The sequence below is a fragment of the Scyliorhinus torazame genome, chromosome 5 (assembly GCF_047496885.1).
Source record: "Scyliorhinus torazame isolate Kashiwa2021f chromosome 5, sScyTor2.1, whole genome shotgun sequence".
NCBI lineage: Eukaryota > Metazoa > Chordata > Chondrichthyes > Carcharhiniformes > Scyliorhinidae > Scyliorhinus > Scyliorhinus torazame.
In genome coordinates, this window is record NC_092711.1 from 72283159 (window position 1) to 72306742 (window position 23584).

General features: G+C 47.9%; 1 protein-coding gene across 2 annotated transcripts; it reads right to left on the bottom strand.

Annotated features, from left to right (window-relative positions):
- Positions 1-13125: 13125 nt before the first annotated feature.
- On the bottom strand, positions 13126-22475 carry LOC140418412 (uncharacterized). Of its 2 annotated transcripts, none has more exons than XM_072501880.1 (2): positions 22247-22475; positions 13126-14598 (listed from the first exon to the last, which is right to left on the bottom strand). In XM_072501880.1, the coding sequence occupies exon 2, from the start codon at positions 14476-14478 to the stop codon at positions 13138-13140; it is 1341 nt and encodes a 446-aa protein (XP_072357981.1). In that variant the 5' UTR covers positions 14479-14598; positions 22247-22475; the 3' UTR covers positions 13126-13137. The 2 variants fall into 2 exon arrangements, with proteins under 2 accessions (XP_072357981.1, XP_072357980.1); XM_072501879.1 differs by having other exon boundaries at positions 13126-14594; positions 22247-22365.
- Between the last annotated feature and the right edge of the window lie 1109 nt (positions 22476-23584).

Below are 23584 nucleotides of genomic sequence, written 5' to 3' on the forward strand. Positions count from 1 at the left end.
GCTAACCACTGTGCTACATCTGTGGTGAGAGAAACAGAGTTAATGTTTGTTGTTCTTTGTTGTAACAGTTCTGTGGAAGGGTCAATGGACTCTTTAAAAAAAGTCCATGAAATGAAAAGAAAGTGTTTTACGCAGAGAAGATTCAGTCTGTGTGAAGCTCAATCTTCATTCACACAAAGCCTGCAGTCTGGTTGGCTGGGGAACAGAGTCCATCCAGTCCTCCAAATCTTCCCATTGGTCAACACCTCTCAGGCAGGAAATGAGGTTTGGAACCCGCGTCCACGTGGCCAATGCGAAGAACTCAAAATGATGCAGAGTCTCAGCCAATGAGGGATCAGCCGCGCCCCTCATTCACTCAGATTGCTTGGAGGACCAGCCGCTCCCTTTCGGTTCCCCAGCTCTCAGCCTCTTCCTATTGGTCCTGAGCTGCCGTCAATCAGCCCCAGGCATTGTGATGCGGAGCATGCGCAGTGTGGCTGCGGGACATGGATTTTGGCGCTTGTTTGTCCCGGAGAAACGGAGTCAGCGTCAGGCGGTGGGTGGGAGGATTTGGAAACACTTTGTGGGTCCGCAAACCCTTCACAATCATCGTCAGCTCCCTGGTTTGCAGCTGCGGAGCTTCTCCCTCCTGGGAACAGGCCCAGGTTAACGGGCACCATCCTGCTTCAGACACTGGAGGATGGTTCACATCAGAGGATGGGGGAGGGGGACAAGAAATAAGAGCTTGCACTTTGCACTCAAATCAATGAGGACCCTGATCTCTGGCAAGGAAGGAAACCCTGGCAGGTGGGCGGGGAGGATTCTCAAACACCCGCTGGAGGCCTCAAACCCCCAATAAGACCCATTGATTTTATTGTCAGTCTGCAGACAGGAGCTGGAGAACTGAACCCAGGCAGAGGAGAGGGACAGAGAAAACTGGGAGTGGAGGAAAGGAATGGTGAGATGGGCTTGGATTTCAGCCCAGGGAGGAGGGAGAGTGTGTGGGACAGGGATTTACAGCTTTGGGGGAACAAGAGAGGAAAAAATGTTCCAGAGAAACTAGAATTGTTTGTTCAGAATTTCTATCCTGGACTGACAGTGATGGCTTTTGTAAACTCCTTTTACAGGATATTGGAAGTGGAGGATTGGCCAACAGGAAGCTCCAACCAAACATCTCATCGAGCTCTCAAAGAGTCACTCAATTCATTACAACTTGAACATCATCAGTGGAAGCTAAAATGTTTCTCTATTGTGTCTGTGGGAAAAGATTTCAAACATCAGTGACTGGAAAAGCATCGCGACGCACACACACCCGAGTGAGAATGTTCCAGTGAACTGAGTGAGAATGTTCCAGTGAACTGACTGTAGAAAGAACTTTAACCAGACATACAGCGTGAAAAAACATCGCCATTCACAGCGGGGAGAAACCGTACAAGTATTCTGTGTGTCTTCGAGGCTTCAACTGATCTCCAACCTGGAGAGACACACGGACACGGGTACCATGGAGAAACCATGGAAATGTGAAGATTGTGGTAAAGGATTCAATTATCCATCCTTGCTGGAAAACCACCGACGCATTCACACTGGGGAGAAACCATTTACTTGCTCTGTGTGTGGAAAGGGATTTACTCAGTTATCCTGCTTCCAGTCACACCAACAAACCCACACCGAAGAGAGGCCGTTCAGCTGCACCTCCTGTGGAAAGAGGTTCAGGTCTTCATCCAACCTCACTGCACACCAGCGAGTTCACACTGGGGAGAGACCATTCAGCTGCTCTGTATGTGGGAAGGGATTCACTCGGTCCTCCCATCTGCTGGAACACCAGCAAACACACAGCGAGGAGAGGCCGTTCAGCTGCACCACTTGTGGAAAGAGGTTCAGGTCTTCACCCAATCTCATTGCACATCAACGGGTTCACTCTGGGAAGAAACCATTCACCTGCTCTGTGTGTGGTAAGGAATACACTCACCCATCGAACCTGCTGATACACCAGCGAACTCACACAGGGGAGAGGCCATTCACCTGTTCCGACTGTGGGAAGGCATTCACCAAGTCCTTTAACCTAGTGATCCACCAACGCACTCACACTGGGGAAAGGCCGTTCACCTGCTCCGTGTGTGGGAAGGGATTCACTCAGCCATCTAACCTGCTGACACACCAGCGAATTCATAAGTAACTGCAGGGGTTGGATTCATTAGTTTTGCTGCTGTTAATCACACCTGGGCATGTTAGTCTGATAGTATTTGGTTTGCTCCTGCTGATGTTAACAAATCCGATAAATGGCTGGCATTTAAATACCTTCAGACATGTCACTGATCTTTGGGGCTGTGATGTCCCTTTTTGAAAGCATCGTCTGTGATGTTTTCCTTTGATTCAAGAACGCCTCCACCTGGAAGTTCACCTCCAAGTCACTCACCATCTCCACTTGGAATTATATCGACATTCCTTCACTGCAGCTGGATCAAAACCTTGGAATTCCCTTCCTAACATGGTTGGACTGCAGCGGCTCAGGAAGGCTGCTCACCTCCATCTTTTCAAGGGCAATTAGGGATGGACAATAACTGCTGACCGAGCCAGCGACACCCACATCCCATGAAGGATTTTTTAAAAAGTCTCACCAAGAGCTCATTCACAAAATTATGAACTTTCAGTTCGAGCCTAAATTGATCTTTCACGGAGTCTCTTGTCAACTCTACATGGCCGCCCATTGCCATCTGTACCGGCAGCCTGGTCACAGAACTCGAATCACTTCACTCCGCTGTGTTGGTAGTTTTGAAATCAATAGTTTTAATGTAACCCAACTATTTTCAGGTTAATTCACTTTAGAATCATTGTCATGAAAGGTTAAAATGCCATTTTGTACACGAGCAGATGTCGGGTCAAATATAAATCAGCAGTCCATTAAGTTAACCAATTATTGTTGACACTTTGGCTAATTAGAGATTAGAAAAGTTGAGCTGAGGGGATAAAACTAATGTTTTGATGAAACATTTTGTTAACATGTTACCACGTTTTGGGATTATTACTTCATATCTTTCACCTGCTCAACTGAGGAAAGTTGTAAGAAGTCTGTTTAATTGTTAAAGATAAACTGCTCTGTCAATTACTGTCCATTAAACTTTGTTTTTTATCTTTCTGACTTATCTTTTTTGAAAATTTAGAGCACCCAATTATTTTTTTCCAATTAAGGGGCAATTTACCGTGGCCAATTCACCTGCCCTGCACAGATTTTTGGATTGTAAGGGTGAGACCCACGCAGACACAGGGAGAACGTGCAAACTCCAGACGGTCAGTGACCCAGGGCCGGGATCGAACCCAGGGCCGGCATCGAACCCGGGTCCTCGGCGCCATGAGGCAGCAGTGCTAACCACTGTGCCACCGTGCCGTCCCCGACATGTTTCCTTTCTACCTTTTAATGGTTTAAAAATATTTTGAATTTACCATTTAAAGTAATCATTCTGTCACATAGTTAAATCTTGCAGAATCTGATTTAATTGAAAGTTGGGGATTTATGGCAAATAATCTGTACCCCATAAATCAACTTGAAAATGTAAATGTTACCTGGATTTGGTGTCTCGGATGTGAGGCTCAGTAATATTCACCCATAATTTAGAACAGCAAAGGTTCCACTGGAACAAAGATTCAGTCATTTTCTATTTCAGGCAAAATACAGAGCAGTACAGGAGCACACTGACAGTGTAGCAGTCTCATGGGCTCCTGTTAAATACAGAGCAGTACAGGAGCACACTGACAGTGTAGCACAGTCTCCTGTTAAATACAAAGCAGTACAGGAGCACACTGACAGTGTAACACAGCCTTATTAGTCTGCAGACTGCTGTTAAATACTGAGCAGTACAGGAGTACACTGACAGTGTAACAGAGTCTCATCAGCCTGCAGGCTCCTGTTAAATACAGAGCAGTACAGGAGCACACTGACAGTGTAACACAGTCTCATCGGTCTGCAGACTCCTGTTAAATACAGAGCAGTACAGGAGCACACTGACAGTGTAACAGAGTCTCATCACTCTGCAGGCTCCTGTTAAATACAGAGCAGTACAGGGGCACACTGACAGTGTAACACAGTCTCATCAGTCTGCAGACTCCTGTTAAATACAGAGCAGTACAGGAGCACACTGACAGTGTAACACAGTCTCATCAGTCTGCAGACTCCTGTTAAATACAGAGCAGTACAGGAGCACACTGACAGTGTAACACAGTCTCATCAGTCTGCAGACTCCTGTTAAATACAGAGCAGTACAGGAGCACACTGACAGTGTAACAGAGTCTCATCAGTCTGCAGACTCCTGTTAAATACAGAGCAGTACAGCAGCACACTGACAGTGTAACACAGTCTCCTGTTAAATACAAAGCAGTACAGGAGCACACTAACACAGTCTTATTAGTCTGCAGACTCCTGTTAAATACAGAGCAGTCAGGAGGGCTAGAAGGGGTCACGAAAAGTCATTGGCAAATAGGGTTAAGGAAAATCCCAATGCTTTTTACATGTAAATAAAAAGCAAGAGGGTAGCCAGGGAAAGGGTTGGCCCACTGAAGGATAGGCAAGGGAATCTATGTGTGGAGCCAGACGAAATGGGCGAGGTACTAAATGAATACTTTGCATCAGTATTCACCAAAGAGAAAGAATTGGTGCATGTTGAGTCTGGAGAAGAGTGTGTAGATAGCCTGGGTCACATTGAGATCCAAAAAGACGAGGTGTTGGGCGTCTTGAAAAATATTAAGGTAGATAAGTCCCCAGGGCCTGATGGGATCTACCCCAGAATACTGAAGGAGGCTAGAGAGGAAATTGTTGAGACCTTGACAGAAATCTTTGGATCCTCACTGTCTTCAGGTGATGTCCCGGAGGACTGGAGAATAGCCAATGTTGTTCCTTTGTTTAAGAAGGGTAGCAAGGATAATCCAGGGAACTACAGGCCGGTGCGCATTACGTCAGTGGTAGGGAAATTACTGGAGAGAATTCTTCAAGACAGGATCTACTCCCATTTGGAAGCAAATGAACGTATTAGTGAGAGGCAGCATGGTTTTGTGAAGGGGAGGTCATGTCTCACTAACTTGATAAGAGTTTTCGACGAGGTCACAAAGATGATTGATGCAGGTAGGGCAGTGGATGTTGTCTATATGGACTTCAGTAAGCCCTTTGACAAGGTCCCACATGGTAGACTGGTACAAAAGGTGAAGTCACACAGGATCAGGGGTGAGCTGGCAAGGTGGCTACAGAACTGACTAGGTTATAGAAGGCAGAGTAGCAATGGAAGGGTGCTTTTCTAATTGGAGGGCTGTGATTAGTGGTGTTCCGCAGGGATCAATGCTGGGGAGATCAGTGCTGGGACCTTTGATGTCCGTAGTATATATAAATGATTTGGAGGAAAATGGAACTGGTCTGATTAGTAAGTTTGCAGACGACACAAAGGTTGGTGGAATTGCGGATAGCGATGAGGACTGTCAGAGGATACAGTAGGATTTAGTACGTTTGGAGACTTGGGTGAAGAGATGGCAGATGGAGTTTAATCCAGACAAATGTGAGGTAATGCATTTTGGAAGGTCTAATGCAGGTAGGGAATATACAGTGAATGGTAGAACCCTCAAGAGTATTGACAGAGAGATCTAGGTGTACAGGTCACTGAAAGGGGCAACACAGGTGGAGAAGGTAGTCAAGAAGGCATACGGCATGCTTGCCTTCATTGGCCAGGGCATTGAGTATAAGAATTGGCAAGTCATGTTGCAGCTGTATAGAACCTTAGTTAGGCCACACTTGGAGTATAGTGTTCAATTCTGGTTGTCGCACTACCAGAAGGATGTGGAGGCTTTAGTGAGGGTGCAGAAGAGATTTACCGGGATGTTGCCTGGTATGGAGGGCATTAGCTGTGAGGAGCGGCTGAATAAACTCGGTTTGTTCTCACTGGAACAACGGAGGTTGAGGGGCGAGCTGATAGAGGTCTACAAAATAATGAGGGGCATAGACAGAATGGATAGTCAGAGGCTTTTCCCCAGTGTAGAGGGGTCAATTACTAGGGGGCATAGGTTTAAGGTGTGAGGGGCAAGGTTTAGAGGAGATGTATGAGGCAAGTTTTTTACACAGAGGGTAGTAGGTGCCTGGATCTCGCTGGCGGAGGAGGTGGTGGAAGCAGGGACGATAGTGACATTTAAGGGGCATCTTGACAAATACATGAATAGGATGGGAATAGAGGGATACGGACCCAGGAAGTGGAGAAGATTGTAGTTTAGTCGGGCAGCATGGTCGGCACGGCCTTGGAGGGCTGAAGGGCCTGTTCCTGTGCTGTACATTTCTTTGTTCTTTGTTCAGTACCAGAGCACACTGACAGTGTAACACAGTCTCATCAGTCTGCAGGCTCCTGTTAAATACAGAGCAGTACAGGAGCACACTGACAGTGTAACACAGTCTCATCAGTCTGCAGACTCCTGTTAAATACAGAGCAGTACAGGAGCACACTGACAGTGTAACACAGTCTCATCAGTCTGCAGACTCCTGTTAAATACAGAGCAGTACAGGAGCACACTGACAGTGCAACACAGTCTCATCAGTCTGCAGGCTCCTGTTAAATACAGAGCAGTACAGGAGCACACTGACAGTGTAACACAGTCTCATCAGCCTGCAGACTCCTGTTAAGTACAGAGCAGTACAGGAGCACACTGACAGTGTAACACAGTCTCATCAGCCTGCAGACCTCTGTTAAATACAGAGCAGTACAGGAGCACACTGACAGTGTAACACAGTCTCATCAGTCTGCAGACTCCTGTTAAATACAGAGCAGTACAGGGGCACATTGACAGTGTAACAGAGGGTGAAGTTCAAAGGCCGAGAGTAACTAACCAACTCAGTTTCGAATTTATTAATCCCAGGAGTGTTTCCAATATCTTCCCAGTACCCCAGTGGTAGGATAATAATAATAATCACTTATTGTCACAAGTAGGTTTCAATGAAGTTAATGTGAAAAGCCCCTGGTCGCCCCTGGTGCGGGAAGGCCGGTATGGGAATTGAACCCGTGCTGCTGGCATTGTTCTGCATTACAAGCCAGCTGTTTAGCCCACTGTGCTGAACCCAGCCCCCTAAACCAGGAGACACACTCTGGAAGATATGAGGAGCTGGGAATTGTCCATGAGAGTAACTGAAGCTATGAGAACTGAAATAATATAGAGATAGAAAAGAGAATAGAACCCAAAAATGAAGCAGTCAGCAACAGGACATTGATTAATCTCCTCTTACATTGGAAAACATGGAACATAACACTGTGTATTTGCACAAAGACTGACTCAGCTGACATTCATCTCGAATTTTAATAACCCTGATAATGGGGCTGAAGTTTACCATCAGCAGAAACAAACAGTGAAAGTGATGAACAGCACAATCCCGCCCCTGCAATTACTTGTAAACTCACTGCTCTCACAATAGATGCTGTGACTGAGTGAACCCCTTTCACACACAGAGGTGACCAGCCTCTCACCAACGTGAGTGCGTTGGTGTGTCTGCACCTCACATGCACTTCTCACATTCATAACAAGAGGTCATTTATCAATGTGAACAAGTTGATGTGCAGCGAGGGTGCTTAACCGAGTCAATCTCTTCCCACACACAGAGCAGGTGAATGGCCTCTCCCCAGTGTGAACCCGCTGGTGCATCAGCAGGGTGGATGACTGAATGAATCTCCTCTCACACACGGAGCAGGTGAATGGCCTTTTTCCAGTGTGAGTCTGCTGGTGCCTCATCAGGGTGGATGACTGAGTGAATCCTTTCCCACACATGGAGCAGGTGAACGGCCTCTCTCCAGTGTGTGTGTGTTGGTGTTGCATCAGGTTCTTTCTGCTTTTAAAGCTCTTCCCACAGTCAGAACATTCTCAAGGTCTCTTATTGGAGTGAGCACGCTGGTGTGACTGCAGGTGTTGTGACTGAATGAAATCTTTTCCACACAAGGAGCAGGTGAACGGCCTCTCCCCTGTGTGACTGCGTCGATGAGTTTCGAGATGGGATGGGTAATTGAATCCCTTCCCACAGTCCCCACATTTCCACGGTTTCTCCATGGTGCCGGTTTCCTTTTGCCTCTCCAGGTTCGATGATCATTTGAAGCCGTGTCCACACACAGACCACGTGTATGGTTTCTCCTCACTGTGAATGGTGTGATTTTTGTTCAGGCTGTGTAACTGGTTAAAGCTCTTTCCACAGTCACTTCACTGGATCACTCTCACTCAGCTGTGTGTGTGTATGTGTCTCGGTGCTTTTCCAGTCACACTGATATTTGAAATCTTTTCCCAGACGGAAGACAAACATTTCTCCTTCCACATCCAAAGGCCAATGAGATTCAGGTCCTGATAATCGAATGACTTTGTTGAATCTTGATGTGATGCTTAGGAATTTCCCGTCTGTAAATCATCCCCTTCGAATATCCTGTAAATGGTGATTATCAAAGTCAAAGACGTAAATCCCCATCCCACACACTGTCCCTTCTCCCGGGGCTGAAATCCAAACCTATTTCTTTCCTCCACTCCGTTTTCTCCCTCCTTCTCCTCTGCCTGGGTTCAGTTCTCCTGTCTGCAGACTGACAATAAAATCAATGGGTCTTATGGTGGGGGGGGGGGTCTCCTCTTACCCGCCTGAAGCAAGAGCCCGCACTGCACATGTTCCAGCTCACAAAGCCCGAGTTGCGATTGACGGCATCTCTGGACCTATACGAAGCAGCAGTGGGGCTGGAGGACCGAGCAGGAGCAGCTGGTCCTCCAACCAATCAGAATGAATGAGGGGCGGGGCTGAGCCCGGATCTCCCTCATTGGCTGAAACTGCATCATTTTGAAAACTGATTTGTCTCAAACTCCAGGAGAAAAGTGGACCTTTCTGTCTGTGTTGGGAGACATCACTCACTCCCTCCAGCCTGCTCCACCATCGAATAAGAACCTGGCTGATCTGACTGTAACACCCACTACACATGCAGTGAGCGGGACTGCCCTGGAGCTCAATTATACTCAAATTCTGATCATGTTCAGGTTCTGATGAACAGAGTGACTCTGTTAGAACTTGATGTGATCTTTGATTTGAGTTTTCTGTGTAAATCCAGCCTCCCACCCCCTGTAAAAGGAGTTTGCAGAATCCATCCCTGTCAGTCCAGGAGAGAAATTCACAACATTCTCTCCTCCTGCTGACAGGGAGCACCGCGCATGCGCCCTTAACCCGGGCCTCTCACTCCAGACGCGGTTCCGCCGCGTCCGCCGCACAGATACAAACCCGGCACCGGCAGCTTCTTATTCCGGTGTCAGAGCCACATCGGGGACTCAAGGAGCCTCCCCGTCCACCTCTCAGCTCCGTCTCTCCCTCCATTCCGCCATTTCCCTCACCGCCTGTGGATCTGACAAACAAGCGTCTGTCCCTGGACACCGCCCGTACTGCGCATCTTCAACGTCACAATGCCCGGGGAGTGATTGACGTCAGGGCCAGACCAATAGGAAGAAGGGGCGGGGCCGGAGGACCGAGCAGCAGCGGCTGGTCGTCCCACCAATCGGAGTGAAAGAAGGGCTCAGCACTGACTGAAGCATGCGCCGTCCGAGCCCCAAGAGCGGCTCCAAGACGGTCCAGTTGAGGTCATGATGTGGAGATGCCGGCATTGCACTGGGGTGGGCACAGTAAGAAGTCTTACACCAGGTTAAAGTCCAACATGTTTGTATTGAGGTCACAAAGAGTGAGAAGTGAATCCGGGCGGGGCGGGGATTGTGACCAAAGCGGGAGGTTGGGAGCCAGGGATGAGATGGTGGTGGAGTGGGAATGTGCCTGGGCGGGTATTACTGAGTCCCCGAGGGTAATGGTCTGAGGAGCTATTGGAATATTTCAGGTTACCAAACAACTACATTCAATTCATAAAACAGTGAAAACTAGTATCAGTAATGGTGACCATGCAGCTATCACTGGTTGTGTTTAAACTGATCTGGTTCACTAATGGCCTTTAAGAAATCTGCCAACCCTACCTGGTCTGGCCTACATGTGACTCCAGAGCCACAGCAGTAAATCTGCCCTCTGAAATAGACCAGCAAACCATTCAGTTCAAGAGCAATTTGGGATCGGCAACAAATAAGGGGGCAGCACGGCAGCATTGTGGATAGCACAATTACTGCACAGCTCCAGGGTCCCAGTTTTGATTCCGGCTTGGGTCACTGTCTGTGTGGAGTCTGCACATCCTCCCCGTGTCTGCGTGGGTTTCCTCCGGGTGCTCCGGTTTCCTCCCACAGTCCAAAGAGGTGCAGGTTAGGTGGATTGGCCGTGCTAAAATTGTCTTTAGTGTCAAAAGTTGTCCTTAGTGTTGGGTGGGTTTACTGGGTTATGGGGATAGGGTGGAGATGTGGACCTTGGGTAGGGTCTCTTTCCAAGAGCTGGTGCAGACTCGATGGGCCGAATGGCCTCCATCTGCACTGTAAATTCTATGAAAGATAGTGGATTCACCAGGGATTGCCACAGGAATTGTCATTTATGGGAGAGAATTCCAAATGTGTCCCAGATTTTGTGTCAAGTGTTTCCTCATTTCACACTGAGTTCTGTGACCTGGCTACAATTTTTAGGCAATGTCCCAAGTCCTTACTGCCCAGTCAGCAGAAATCACTCCTCTCTGTCTTTGATAAAATCATGCTGTAATTTACTAAACACCAGGATGTGGAGATGCCGGCGTTGCACTGGGGTGGGCACAGTGAGAAGTCTTACAACACCAGGTTAAAGTCCAACAGATTTGTTTCGAATCACGAGCATTCAGAGCATAGCCCCTTCCTCAGCTGTGCTCCAAAAGCTAGTAATTCTAAATAAACCTGTTGGACTTTAATCTGGTGTTGTAAGACTGCTTACTGTGCCCACCCCAGTGCAACGCCTACATCTCCACATTTCCTCGAATTTACAGTGCAGAAGGAGGCCATTCGGCCCATCGAGTCTGCACCGGCTCTTGGAAAGAGCACCCTACCCAAGGTCCACACCTCCACCCTATCCCCATAATCCAGTAACCCCACCCAACATCATGGCCTGAAGATGAGACAAACAAGCGTCTGTCCGTGGGCATGAGCCGCACTGCGCATGCTCCACATCACAATGCCCGGCGAGTGATTGACAGTAGCTTTGGACCAATAGGAAGAGGAGGTGGGACTGCAGGACCGAACTACAGCAGCTGGTCCTCCACCTAATTGGAGTGAATGAGGGACGTGGCTGCTCTCAGATCTCCCTCATTGGCTGAGACTGCATCATTTTGAGTTCTTCCCATTAGCCACGTGCGCACGGGTTCCGCGACCTCATTTCCTGTCTGAGAGGGGATGACCAACGGGAAGATTGGGAGGACGGGATGGATTCTGCTCCTTCAGCCAATCAGACTGCAGGCTGTGTGAATGAAACTGGAGCTTCACACAGAGTGAAACATGTTCCTGTGTCAAACCGCTTCAATGGACAAAAACGTCTTATTTCGACTTCAATGGACTTGTTTAGAATCCATTGATCCTTCTACAGAACTGTTACAAGGAACAACAAACATTAACTCTGTTTCTCTCATCACAGATGTGGCACAATGGTTAGCACTGCTGCCTCACAGCTCCAGTGACCAGGGTTCAATTCCGGCCTTGGATGACTGTTTGCACATTCTTCCCGTGTCTGTGTGGTTCCCTCTGGGTGCTCCAGTTTTCTCCCATGAGAATGTGTAGGCTTGGTGGATTGGCTATGCTAAATTGCTCCTTAGTGTCCAAAGGTGAAGTGCGGTTATGGGGAGAGGGTGGGGGAAGTGCACCTGGGTGGGACGCTCTTTTGTAGGGTTGGTGCAAACGCAATGGACCGAATGGCCTCCTTCTGCACTTTAGGGATTCGATGATACTACCAGACCTGTTGAGTTAATCTCGCATTTTCTGTTTTACTATATATTACACACCTTTTTAATCCACTGATTATATTTATTGAACCACGATACCATCAACCACCAGGAGCAGTGTGTTGATGTTTCAGCAATTTCAGCCTTGAGTGACTGGGTAAAGTTTGCACATTTTCCCCGTGTCTGTGTGCGTTCCCTCCGGGTGCTCCAGTTTCTCCCACCGTCCAAAGAGTTAAGGTCGATTGGCCCCTTAGTGTCCAAATAAAGGTTAGGTGAGTTACTAGGATGGGCTTAAGTAGGGTACTCTTTCTGAGGGCCGGTACAGGCTAAATGGGCCAAATGGCCTCTTCCTGCACTGTACATTCTATGATTCTATTGGATTTTCTCTCCCACAGTCTTGGCCCGGTGGGCCTGTCTGGTGGTATTTCCCTGGTACTGTCCATGTGTTTGGATGTTTGGGTATTTTAGGGAGCAGGTAGAACTTCCTTGGTTCTACCTGTTTTCTTTGGTTAATGTGTCTGGAGTCTGAGTTCTTCCAGTCCGTCTCCAATTCTCCTTCCTGTCCCGGGTATATGGGTCGAGGTAGCTTGGTGTGATTCGTGTTGTTTAGTTGTCTGTCTGTCTCCAGCAGGTATTGTTGTCTCTCGATAAAGACTGTGCTGCTCCCCTAGTCTTATGAAGATTCTGTTTGTCTCTTGTATTTCACTGTGACAGGGCAGAGACCTGATTGAAGGAATCAAACATGGAAGTTCTGGGAAAGATGGGCAAGGATTTGGGAGGGACAACATGTTCAAAGAGTTTGGGAGGAGAGGGAGGTTGAAGATGGGGCAGTAATTTGTAAGAATGGCAGGGTCAAGGGTTTGTTTTATTGAGGGGGTGATGATGGCAGATTTGAAGGACAGAGGGACAGTACCTGAAGAGAGAGAAATGTTGACAATATCCATGGACACAGGGTAGTTGGCTGATCAGTAGCTCAGTGGGTGGAGCAGGAGCTGGGTCTCATGGACAAGATGAGCTCTGAGAGGGCATGAGGGGAGATGGGAGAGAAACTAGAGAAAGATGTGGGTTCAGGGCTCGGGAAAGGATGAAATTTAGAGACAGTTTGATCCGGTGGGCTCGTGAAAGGGAGGGAAGCAGCAGAGGCAGCTGATCGGATATACTCAATCTCAGTCACAAAGAAGCTCCACAAGCTCCTCACACTTCTTGTTGGAGGTGAGGATGGAAGAGACGGGAGAGCGAGATTACTTCAAAAGGAACTAACTTGTGTCAGAGATATTAAAAAGTTTCAGCACACTGTGTATGTCACACAAATCTAATTTATTTGACTTTTAGCCAGAATATTAGCCCCTGTAAATGGGCTGGATTTTGTTATCAGCAGAAAGAGACCCAAATGAATATGGTTCAGTCCTGAATGTGAGGAACAGCAAAATCCAATCACTGTGGTTATTTGCGGCCTCGTTGGTGTTTCAGCAGGAGGGATGAAGTGGCGATGAAGTCCCTTCCTACACTTGGAACAGGTGAACGGTCTCTCCCCAGTGTGAACACGCTGGTGCTTCTGCAAGGCGGATGACTGAGTGAATCCCTTCCCACACCAGGAGCAGGCGAATGGCCTCTCCCCAGTGTGAATTCGCTGATGTGCAGTGAGGTGAGACGATTGTCTGAACCCAGTCCCACAACGAGAGCACCTAAACGGTCTCTTGTCAGTGTGAACACGTTGATGGCGCATCAGTTCCCCAGAACATTTATAACAATTCCCGCAGTCTGGACAATGAAATGGTCTCTCATCAGTGTGAATTCGCTGGTGATTCAGGAGTTCGGATGACTGAATGAATCTCTTCCCACACTCGGAGCAAACGAATGGCCTCTCCCCAGTGTGAGTTCGCTGATGTACAGTGAGATGAGATGATCGTCTGAACCCAGTCCCGCAGTGAGAGCACCTAAACGGCCTCTCGTCAGTGTGAACACGTTGATGTTGTAACAGTTCCCCAAAACGTTGATAGCACTTCTCGCAGTCTGGACATTGAAACGGTCTCTCCCCAGTGTGAATTCGCTGATGCTTCTGCAGGTCGGATGACTGAGTGAATCTCTTCCCACACTTGGTGCAGACGAATGGCCTCTCCACTGTGTGAGTTCGCTGATGTCCAGTGAGGTTAGATGATCGTCTGAACCCAGTCCCACACTGAGAGCACCTGAATGGTCTCTCGTCAGTGTGAACACGTTGATGGCACATCAGATCCCCAGATCTTTTGTAGCACTTCCCGCAGTCTGGACATTGAAACGGTTTCTCATCAGTGTGAACTAGCTGGTGACTCAACAAGTGGGCTGAAATAGTAAATCCTTTCCCACATGTGGAGCAGGTGAATGGTCTCTCCCTGGAGTGAAGTCGCTGGTGTGTGGACAGAGCGGATGGCTGAGTGAATCCCTTCCCACACTTGGAGCAGATGAATGGTCTCTCCCCAGTGTGACTGCGTCGATGAGTTTCCAGCTTGGATGGATAAGTGAATCCTTTCCCACAGTCCGCACATTTCCACGGTTTCTCCTCAGTGTGACTGCATTTGTGTCTTGTGAGGCCTGATGATTGACTGAATCCTCGTCCACACACACAACATGTGTATGGTTTCTCCCCACTGTGAACGATGCATTTTCCTTCCATCTTCAAAATCTCATGATAGTCAGGATATGATAAATTGAGGACTCTGTCAGACCCTGATGTGATGCTTGGTTTGTGTTTCCGGATCTTGAAGTCTCACCTTCGAACACCCTGTGAAACTGACTGAAAACAGAAAATAGGGAGTGAGAGAGAACCCACAGAAACACAAAGGCAGGTTGTGAAATTGAGCTGAATGAATCTGGTCATTTGTGGGGCCGGCACTGGGAAAAAGTGACCATGAAAACTGCTGGATTGTTGTAAAAACCCAAATGGCCTCTTTGGGAGGAGAGAGGAAGAGGTGAAGAGGGAATTTGTATATCTACAAGACATATTAAGAGAGGAGTTGGCAAAGCAAATTCGACCTTGAGCTTCATAACTGACACAGAAACTATGCTTCCGGTGGCACAGTGATTAGCACTGCTGCCTCACAGCGCCAAGGACTCGGGTTCAATTCTGGCCTTGATGACTGTCTGTGTGGAGTTTGCACTTTCTCCCCGTGTCTGCGTGCGTTTCCACCCGGTGCTCAGGATTCCTCCAACAGACCAAAAAATAATGATAATAATAATCGCTTATTGTCACAAGTAGGCTTCAATGAAGTTACTGTGAAAAGCCCCTAGTCGCCACATTCTGGCGCCTGTTCGAGGAGGCCGGTACGGGACTTGAACCCGCGCTGCTGGTCTTGTTCTGCATTACCAGCCAGCTGTCTTAGCCCACTGTGCTATACCAGCCCCAAAGCCCCTAATCGCCACATTCCGGCGCCTGTTTGGGGAGGCTGATAGGGGAGCAAGTTAGATGGATTGGCCTTGATAAATTGCCCCTTAGTGTCCAGGGATGTGCTGGTTTGGTGGGGCTATGGGGTTACAGGGACAGGGTAGCGGTGTGGGCCTAGGCAGGGTGCCCTTTCAGTGAATCAGTGCACACTTGATGGGGCGAATGGCCTCCTTCTGCACTGCAGGAATTCTATGGTTCTAATTCTATTCTATGAATCTTTATAAAGCTCTGGTCACCACTCTTCAGGGAGGATGTGAAGGTTCTTGGAGAAGGTGCAGAGGGGATTTACCAGAATGGTTCCAGCAAAGGAGGTTGAGGGGAGATTTGATTCAGGGACACAAGATTATGCCAGGTTTCGATCGGGTGGACAAAGAAACTCTGTTTTCATTCACTGATCGTACAAGCAGTCGGGACACAGATTTAAAGTTTTGGGTAAAACCTGGATTGAACAATATAAGATGCTGAGGGGTCTTGACAGGGTGGATGTGGAGAGGATGTTTCCTCTTGTGGGAGAATCTGGAACAAAGGGGTCACTGTTGGAAAGTGAGGGATCACCCATTTCAGATGGGGATGAGGATTTTTTTTTTCGCTCGAGGGTTGTAAAAGAAGGGGTGGCACAGGGTTAGCGATGCTGCATCACAGCACCAGGGACCCAGGTTCACTCCTGACCCTGGATGACTGTGTGGAGTTTGCACATTCTCCCCTTGTCTGTGTGGGTTTCTTCCGGGTGCTCCGGTTTCCTCACACAGTTCAGAGATTTGCAGGTTAGGTGCTAAATTGCCTCTTCATCTCCAAGGATGTGCACGTTGGGTGGGATGTGAGGATGGGGCAGGGTGGGATGGGGTGGGGGGGTGGTTCGGAGGGTTGGTGCTGACTTGGGCTCCTTCTGCACTGTGGGGATTCTATGACTTAGATCTTGCGTCCTTAAAACACAGTGGAAGTCGAGTCCTTGAATATTTTTAAGGCAGAGATGGATAGATTCTCGATAAGCAAGGGGGTGAAAGGTTATTGGGGTCGGCAGGAACATGGAGTTGAGGTTAAAATTATTGTATGATGGAGCAGGCTCGAGGAGCCGACTCCCAGTTTGTGTGTAAGGAGCAGGCTCGAGGGGCCGACTCCTAGTTTGTGTGTAAGGAGCAGGCTCGAGGGGCCGAGTGGCCTGCTCCTAGTTTGTGTGGAAGCATGCAGGTACAGCATGCGGTAAAGAAGGCAAGTGGTTTTTTGGCCTTCATAGCAAGAGGATTCGAGTCGAGGAGCAGGGATGTCTTGCTGCAATTATACAGGGCCTTGGTGAGGCCACACCTGGAATATTGTGCGCAGTATTAGTCTCCTTATCTGAGGAAAGATGATCTCACTAAAGAGAAAGAGCAGCAAAGTTTTGCCAGGCTGATTCCTGGGATGGTGGGACTGACGTATGAGAGATTGAATCAGTTAGGATTGTATTCGCTGGAGTTCAGAAGAATGAGGAGGAATCTCATAGAAACCTATAGAATGTGGGCTGCACGATGGCGTAGTGGTTAGCACTGTTGCCTCACGTCACCAAGGACCTAGGTTCGATCCCGGCCCTGGGTCACTGTCCGTGTAGAGTTTGCGCATTCTCCCTGTGTCTGTGTGGGTCCCACCCCCACAACACAAAGATGTGCAGGGTAGGTAGATTGGCCATGCTAAAATTACCCCTTAATTGGGAAAAAAAAGAATTGGGCACTCTAAATTTATATTAAAAAAAAACCTATAACATTCTAACAGGGCGAGACAGATTAGATTCGGGAAGGATGTTCCCGATGGTGGGTGTGTCCAGAACCCGGGGTCACAATCTGAGGATACGGGATAGCATGGGCAGCACAAGTGGCTAGCACTGTGGCTTCACAGCGCCAGGGTCCCAGGTTCGATTCCCTGCTGAGTTACTGTCTGTGCGGAGTCTGCACGTTCTCCCCGTGTCTGCGTGGGTTTCCTCCTGATGCTCCGCCTTCCTCCCACAGTCCAAAGATGTGCAGGTTAGGTGGATTGGCCACGCTAAATTGTCCTTAGTGTCCAAAAAGGTTAGGAGGGGTTATTGGGTTACGGGGATTGGGTGGAAGTGAGGATTTAAGTGGGTCGGTGCAGACTCGATGGGTGAATGGCCTCCTTCTGCACTCTGTGTTCTATGTTCTATGACAGACCATTTAGGACAGAGGTGAGGAGAAATGTCTTCAACCAGAGAGTGGTGAGCCTGTGGAATTCATCACCACAGGAAGAATTGAGACCAAAACATTTCATGTTTTCAAGAAGCAGTTAGATACAGCACTGAGGGTGAAAGGGATCAAAGGATATGGGGGGAAAGCGGGATTAGGCTATTGAGCCTAATCAGCTCTGATCGTAATGGATGGTGGAGCAGGTTCGAAGGGCCAAATGGTCTCCTCCTGCTCCTATTTTCTACGTTGCTCCGTATCTATGCATGTAAATGGTCCAGGAGGTATGAGGAAGAATGTTTTTACACAGCCAGTGGCAATTACCTGAACCTTGCTGCTTATGACCGAGTTTAGAAATAGACACCAATGAATGATTTTTAAAAAAATTTGGATAGAAACCTGAGAGAAATAAAGCTGTTAGGATACAGGGATAAAGCAGGAGAACGAGACTGACTGGATTGTTCCAGATAATAACAGTAATCTTTATTAGTCTCACAAGTATGAATGTTTGAGGTGAGGGACGCCGTCAGTGTCCCTGCTGATTTCACCTGTGGGAAGCGCACCCATCTCCAGCTCCTCAGAAACCGCGTTAAGGAACTGGAGCTGGATGAACTTCGGATCATTCGGGAGGCAGAGGTGGTCATAGAAAGTAGCTTCAGGAATGTAGTTACTCCGAAGAATCAAGATGGTGACGGTGAGAGGGGCTGGGAGGAAGCAGTCAGTATAGGATCCCTCTGTGGTCGTTCCCCTCAGTAACAAGTATACCGTTTTGGATACTGTTGAGGGACGAGCTACCAGGGGTAAGCCACGGTGAACGGATCTCCAGCACTGAGTCCGTCCCTGTGGCTCAGAAGGGAAAGAGGGAGAGCAGGAGAGCAATAGTTATTGGGGACTCGATAGTTAGAGGGACAGATAGACGGTTCTGTGGCAGCGAAAGAGACTCACGGATGGTATGTTGCCTCCCGGGTGCCAGGGTCCATGACGCCTCGGACCGTGTTTTCAGAATCCTTAAAGGGGAGGGGGAGCAGTCACAAGTTGTGGTACACATCGGTACCAACAACATAGGTACGAGAAGGGATGGGGATTTAAACCAGGAACTAAGGGAGCTAGGGAGGAAGCTGAGAGCCAGGACAAACCATGTTGTCATCTCTGGTTTGTTGCCGGTGCCACGTGCTCGTGAGGTGAGGAACAGGGAGAGAGTGCAGATAAACACGTGGCTGCAGGGATGGTGTAGGAGGGAGGGTTTCAGGTATAATTGGATAATTGGAAAACATTCTGGGGAAGGTGGGACCTGTACAGACAGGATGGTTTGCACCTGAACCAGAGGGGCACCAATATCCTGGGAGGGAAATTTGCTACGGCTCTTCGGGGGGGTTTAAACTAATTTGTCAGGGGGCTGGGAAAACGAGCTGTAGTCCAGAAGCCAGTGTTGAGAGTAGTGAGGTACTGAGGAGGGTATCAAGGTCGCAGGAGTGTACCGGCAGACAGAAAGATGGGTTGAGGTGTGTCTGCTTCAATGCAAGGAGCATCCGGAATAAGGTAGGTGAACTTGGAGCATAGGTTGGTACTTGGGACTACGATGTTGTGGCCATTTCGGAGACATGGTTAGAACACGGACAGGAATGGTTGTTGGAAGTTCCGGGGTATAGATGTTTCAGTAAGAGTAGGGAAGGTGATAAAAGAGGTGGAGGAGTAGCATTGTTAATCAAGGATAGTTTAACGGCTGCAGAAAGGCAGTTTGAAGGGGATCTGCCTACTGAGGTAATATGGGTTGAAGTTAGAAATAGGAAAGGAGCGGTCACATTGTTGGGAGTTTTCTATAGGCCCCCAAATAGTAATAGAGATGTGGAGGAAGAAATTGCAAAACAGATTATATATAGGTGTGGAGGTCTCAGGGTAGTTGTCATGGGTGACTTTAACTTTCAAAATATTGATTGGAACCTCTATAAGTCGAACAGTTCGGATGGGGCAGTTTTTGTACAGTGTGGATAGGCCGACAAGAGGGGGGGTCATATTGGATTTGATACTGGGTAATGAACAGGGCCAAGTGTTAGATTTGTTTGTGGGAGAGCACTTTGGAGATAGTGACCACAATTCGGTGTCTTTCATTATTGCAATGGAGAGGGATAGGGCCAGACGATAGGGCAAGGTTTATAATTGGGGGAGAGGTAATTATGATGCGATTAGGCAAGAATTAGGGAGCATAAGATGGGAACAGAAACTGTCAGGGAAAGGCACAAATGAAAAGTGGAGCTTGTTCAAGGAACAAATACTGCGTGTCCTTGATAGGCATGTCCCTGTCAGGCAGGGTGAAAATGGCCGTGTGAGGGAACCATGGTTCACAAAAGAGGTTGAATGTCTTGTCAAGAGGAAAAAGGAAGTATGTCAGGATGAGAAAACAAGGTTTAGTAGGGTCGCTTGAGAGTTATAAGGTAGCAAGGAATGAGCTGAAAAAAGGGCTTAAGAGAGCTAGGAGGGGGCATGAGAAGTCCTTGGCGGGTTGGATCAAGGAAAACCCCAAGGCATTTTACTCTTATGTGAGAAATAAAAGAATGACCAGGGTGACGGTAGGGCCTGTCAAGGACAGTAGTGGGAACTTGTGCATGGAGCCAGAAGAGATAGGAGGGGCGTTGAATTAATACTTTTCTTCAGTGTTCACAAAGGAGAGGGACCATGTTTTTGGGGATGAGTATGTGATACAGGCAGGTAGGCTGGAGGAGGTAGATGTTCTGAGGAAGAATGTATTTGCAATTTTGAAAAACCTGATGGTCGACAAGTCCCCTGGTCCAGATGGGATATATCTAAGGATTCTTTGGGAGGCAAGGGATGAGATTGCAGAGCCTTTGGCTTTGACCTTTGGGTCTTCACTGTCCACGGGGATAGTGCCAGAGAGTGTTGAATGTTGGTCCTCTGTTCAAGAAAGGGAATAGGAATGACCCTGGTAATTGTAGGCCAGTTAGTCTTACTTCGGTGGTCGGTAAGATAATGGAAAAGGTCCTGAAGGATAGGATTTTTAACCATTTGGAAAGATGCAGCTTAATCCGGGATAGTCAACACGGATTCATGAAGGGTAGGTCTTGCCTCACAAATTTGATTGAATTCTTTGAGGAGGTAACGAAGTGTGTAGATGAAGGTAGAGCAGTTGATGTTGTATACATGGATTTTAGTAAGGCGTTGATAAGGTTCCCCATGGTCGGCTCATGAAGAAAGTAAGGAGGTGTCGGATAGAGGGAAATTTGGCCAATTGGATAAGTAACTCGCTATCACATAGAAGACAGAGGGTGGTGGTGGATGGAAAATTTTCAGACTGGAGACCAGTTACCAGCGGTGTACCACAGGGATCAGTGCTGGGTCCTCTGCTATTTGTGATTTTTATCAATGACTTGGAGGAGGGGGCTGAAGGGTGGGTCAGTAAATTTGCTGATGACACCAAGATTGGTGGAGTAGTGGATGAGGTGGAGGGCTGTTGTCGGCTGCAAAGAGACATTAATAGGATGCAGAGCTGGGCCGAAAAATGGCAGATGGAGTTTAACCCTGATAAGTGCGAGGTGATTCATTTTGGTAGAAAAAATTTGAATGCGGATTACAGGGTCAATGGCAGGGTTCTGAGGAATGTGGAGGAACAGAGAGATCTTGGGGTTCATGTCCACAGATCTCTGAAGGTTGCCACTCAAATGGATAGAGCAGTAAAGAAGGCTTATAGTGTGTTAACGTTTATTAAAGGGGGCTTGAGTTTAAGAGCCGCGGGGTTATGCTGCAACTATACATGATTGTGTGAGACCACATTTGGAGTATTGTGTGCAGTTCTGGTCACCTCATTATAGGAAGGATGTGGAAGCATTGGAAGGGGTGCAAAGGAGATTTACCAGAATGCTGCCTGGTTTGCAGAATAGGTCTTATGAGGAATGGTTGAGGGAGCTAGGGCTTTTCTCTTTGGAGTGGAAGAGGCTGAGAGGTGACTTAATGGAGGTTTATAAGATGATCAGGGGGACAGGTAGAGTGGACGTTCAGAGACTATTTCCTCGGGTGGAGGTAGCTGTTACAACGGGTATAACTATAAGATTCAGGGTTGGAGATATAGGAGGATTTCCGAGGTAGGTTCTTTACTCAGAGTGGTTCGGGGGTGGAATGGACTGCCTGCTGTGATAGTGGAGTCGGACACTTTAGGAACTTTCAAGCGGTTATTGGATAGGCACATGGAGCACACCACAATGACAGGGAGTGGGATAGCTTGACCTTGGTTTTGGACAATGCTCGGCACAACATCGAGGGCTGAAAGGCCTGTTCTGTGCTGTACTGTTCTATGTTCTATTGTTACATTAACACTGCAATGAAGTTCCTGTGAAAAGCCCCTTGTCGCCACATTCCGGCACCTTTTGGGTAGACACAGGGAGAATTCAGAATGTCCAATTCACCTAGCAAGCACATCTTCCGGGACTTGTGGGAGGAAACCGGAGCACCCGGAGGAAACCCACGCAGACACGGGGAGAACGTGCAGACTCCACCCATTCAGTGACCCAAGCCGGGAAAGAAACCGGGTTCCCTGGCGCTGTGAAGCAATGGTGCTACCATGTCGATTAGAGAGCTGGCATGGACCGAATGCTTTTCTCTGTCCCACAATTACAGATTTTTTTGTGCAATCTAGTTTTGTAATTTAACCCAGGGGGGTTCAGATAAATCTGTGCAGCACTCCCTCCGAGGCCATTCTATCCTTCCTCAGGTTTGTTGTCCAGAACTGAACACCGTTCTCCAGGTTTGTGAATCTCGGGGCTTTTCTAATCACAGTGAGACCTGAAATCTTCCCTCACAGACAGAACAGACAAAACTTTTACCTTCCACACCCAGATGCTGCTGATATTCAGGTTCTGATGAACCAAGTGACTCTGTCAGATTGCAATGTGACATTTGGTTTGCATTTCCCGTCTGTTAAACCTCCACTTCCAGTATCCTGTAAATTTACAGAAACCTCACTGTCAGTTTAGGATAGAAATTCACAACATTCTCTCCTCGCCAACTTTGATTAAATGTATTTCTGGAGGTTTGATCACATGACCTGCCCCCATCTTCCAGCCATTAATCGGTCAACACATCCATCCTTGTGACACACTGCCTTCCTCGGCCAATTGGGAAGCAAAAGGACTCATTACCTCACAGGACAGTGTTTGACTGTCAGCCAAACAACCTTTATCCCATTTTCAATAATTTATATCCGCTTAAGAGAAATGTTCAAAAAAATATTTTTTACTCTCCTAATCATTTTCCAAAGATCCAAAAATATTTTCCACTGTCCTAATGATTTCCTAAGTATGAATCTCACCGAGACAGAAGGTAAAATTTGAATTCATTGCAAGTCTACTGATGACCATGAAACCATTGTCAATTGTTGTAAAGACACATCTGTTCACTCATGTCCTTCAGTGAAGGAAATCTTCTATCCTTACCTGGTCTGGCTGACACGATTCCAAACCACAGCAATGTGGTTGACTCTTTAAATGCCCTCCGAGATGGCCGAGCAAGCCACTCAGTTCAAGGGAAATTGGGGATGGGCAATAAATGTTGACCCAGCCAGTGACTTCCACAAATTATCAAAATAAAATTCGGGGGCAGCACAATGGGCTATCCCTGATGGCTCACGGTGCTGAGGACCCTCGGTTCGATCCCTGCTCTAGGTCACTGTCCTTGTGGAGTTTGCACATTCTCCCCGTGTTTATGTGGGTTTTGCCCCCACAACCCAAAGATGTGCCGGGTAGGTGGATTGGCCAGACAAAATTGCCCCTTAATTGGAAAAAATGAATTGGATACTCTAAATTTATGAAAAAAAATCAAAAAAATAAAATCCTGGAGACTCCAGTCAGTGAATCCGGGAGAGTTGGCATCCGGCTCGCAGCGCATGTGCCCTGCGGCACCTTGTCCATTGTAAAGATGGCGGCCGGTAACCCAGGCCTGTTACCGCTCAGCCCTCAGTCTATAGAGAAAGTGCCAAAGCCCCAACATTCACCAGCTCTGAGGACACACTTTAGCTCCCTTTCCAATCTGAAAGCAGCCTGAGCTGGATTTATATTCCCCTTAATTGAGCATTGCTGGGTGATAATCCTGTACTTCCTCACCTCACACCACTGTGACAGCACCTTCACTACACAGACTGCAGCAACTGACCAAACATCACCTTC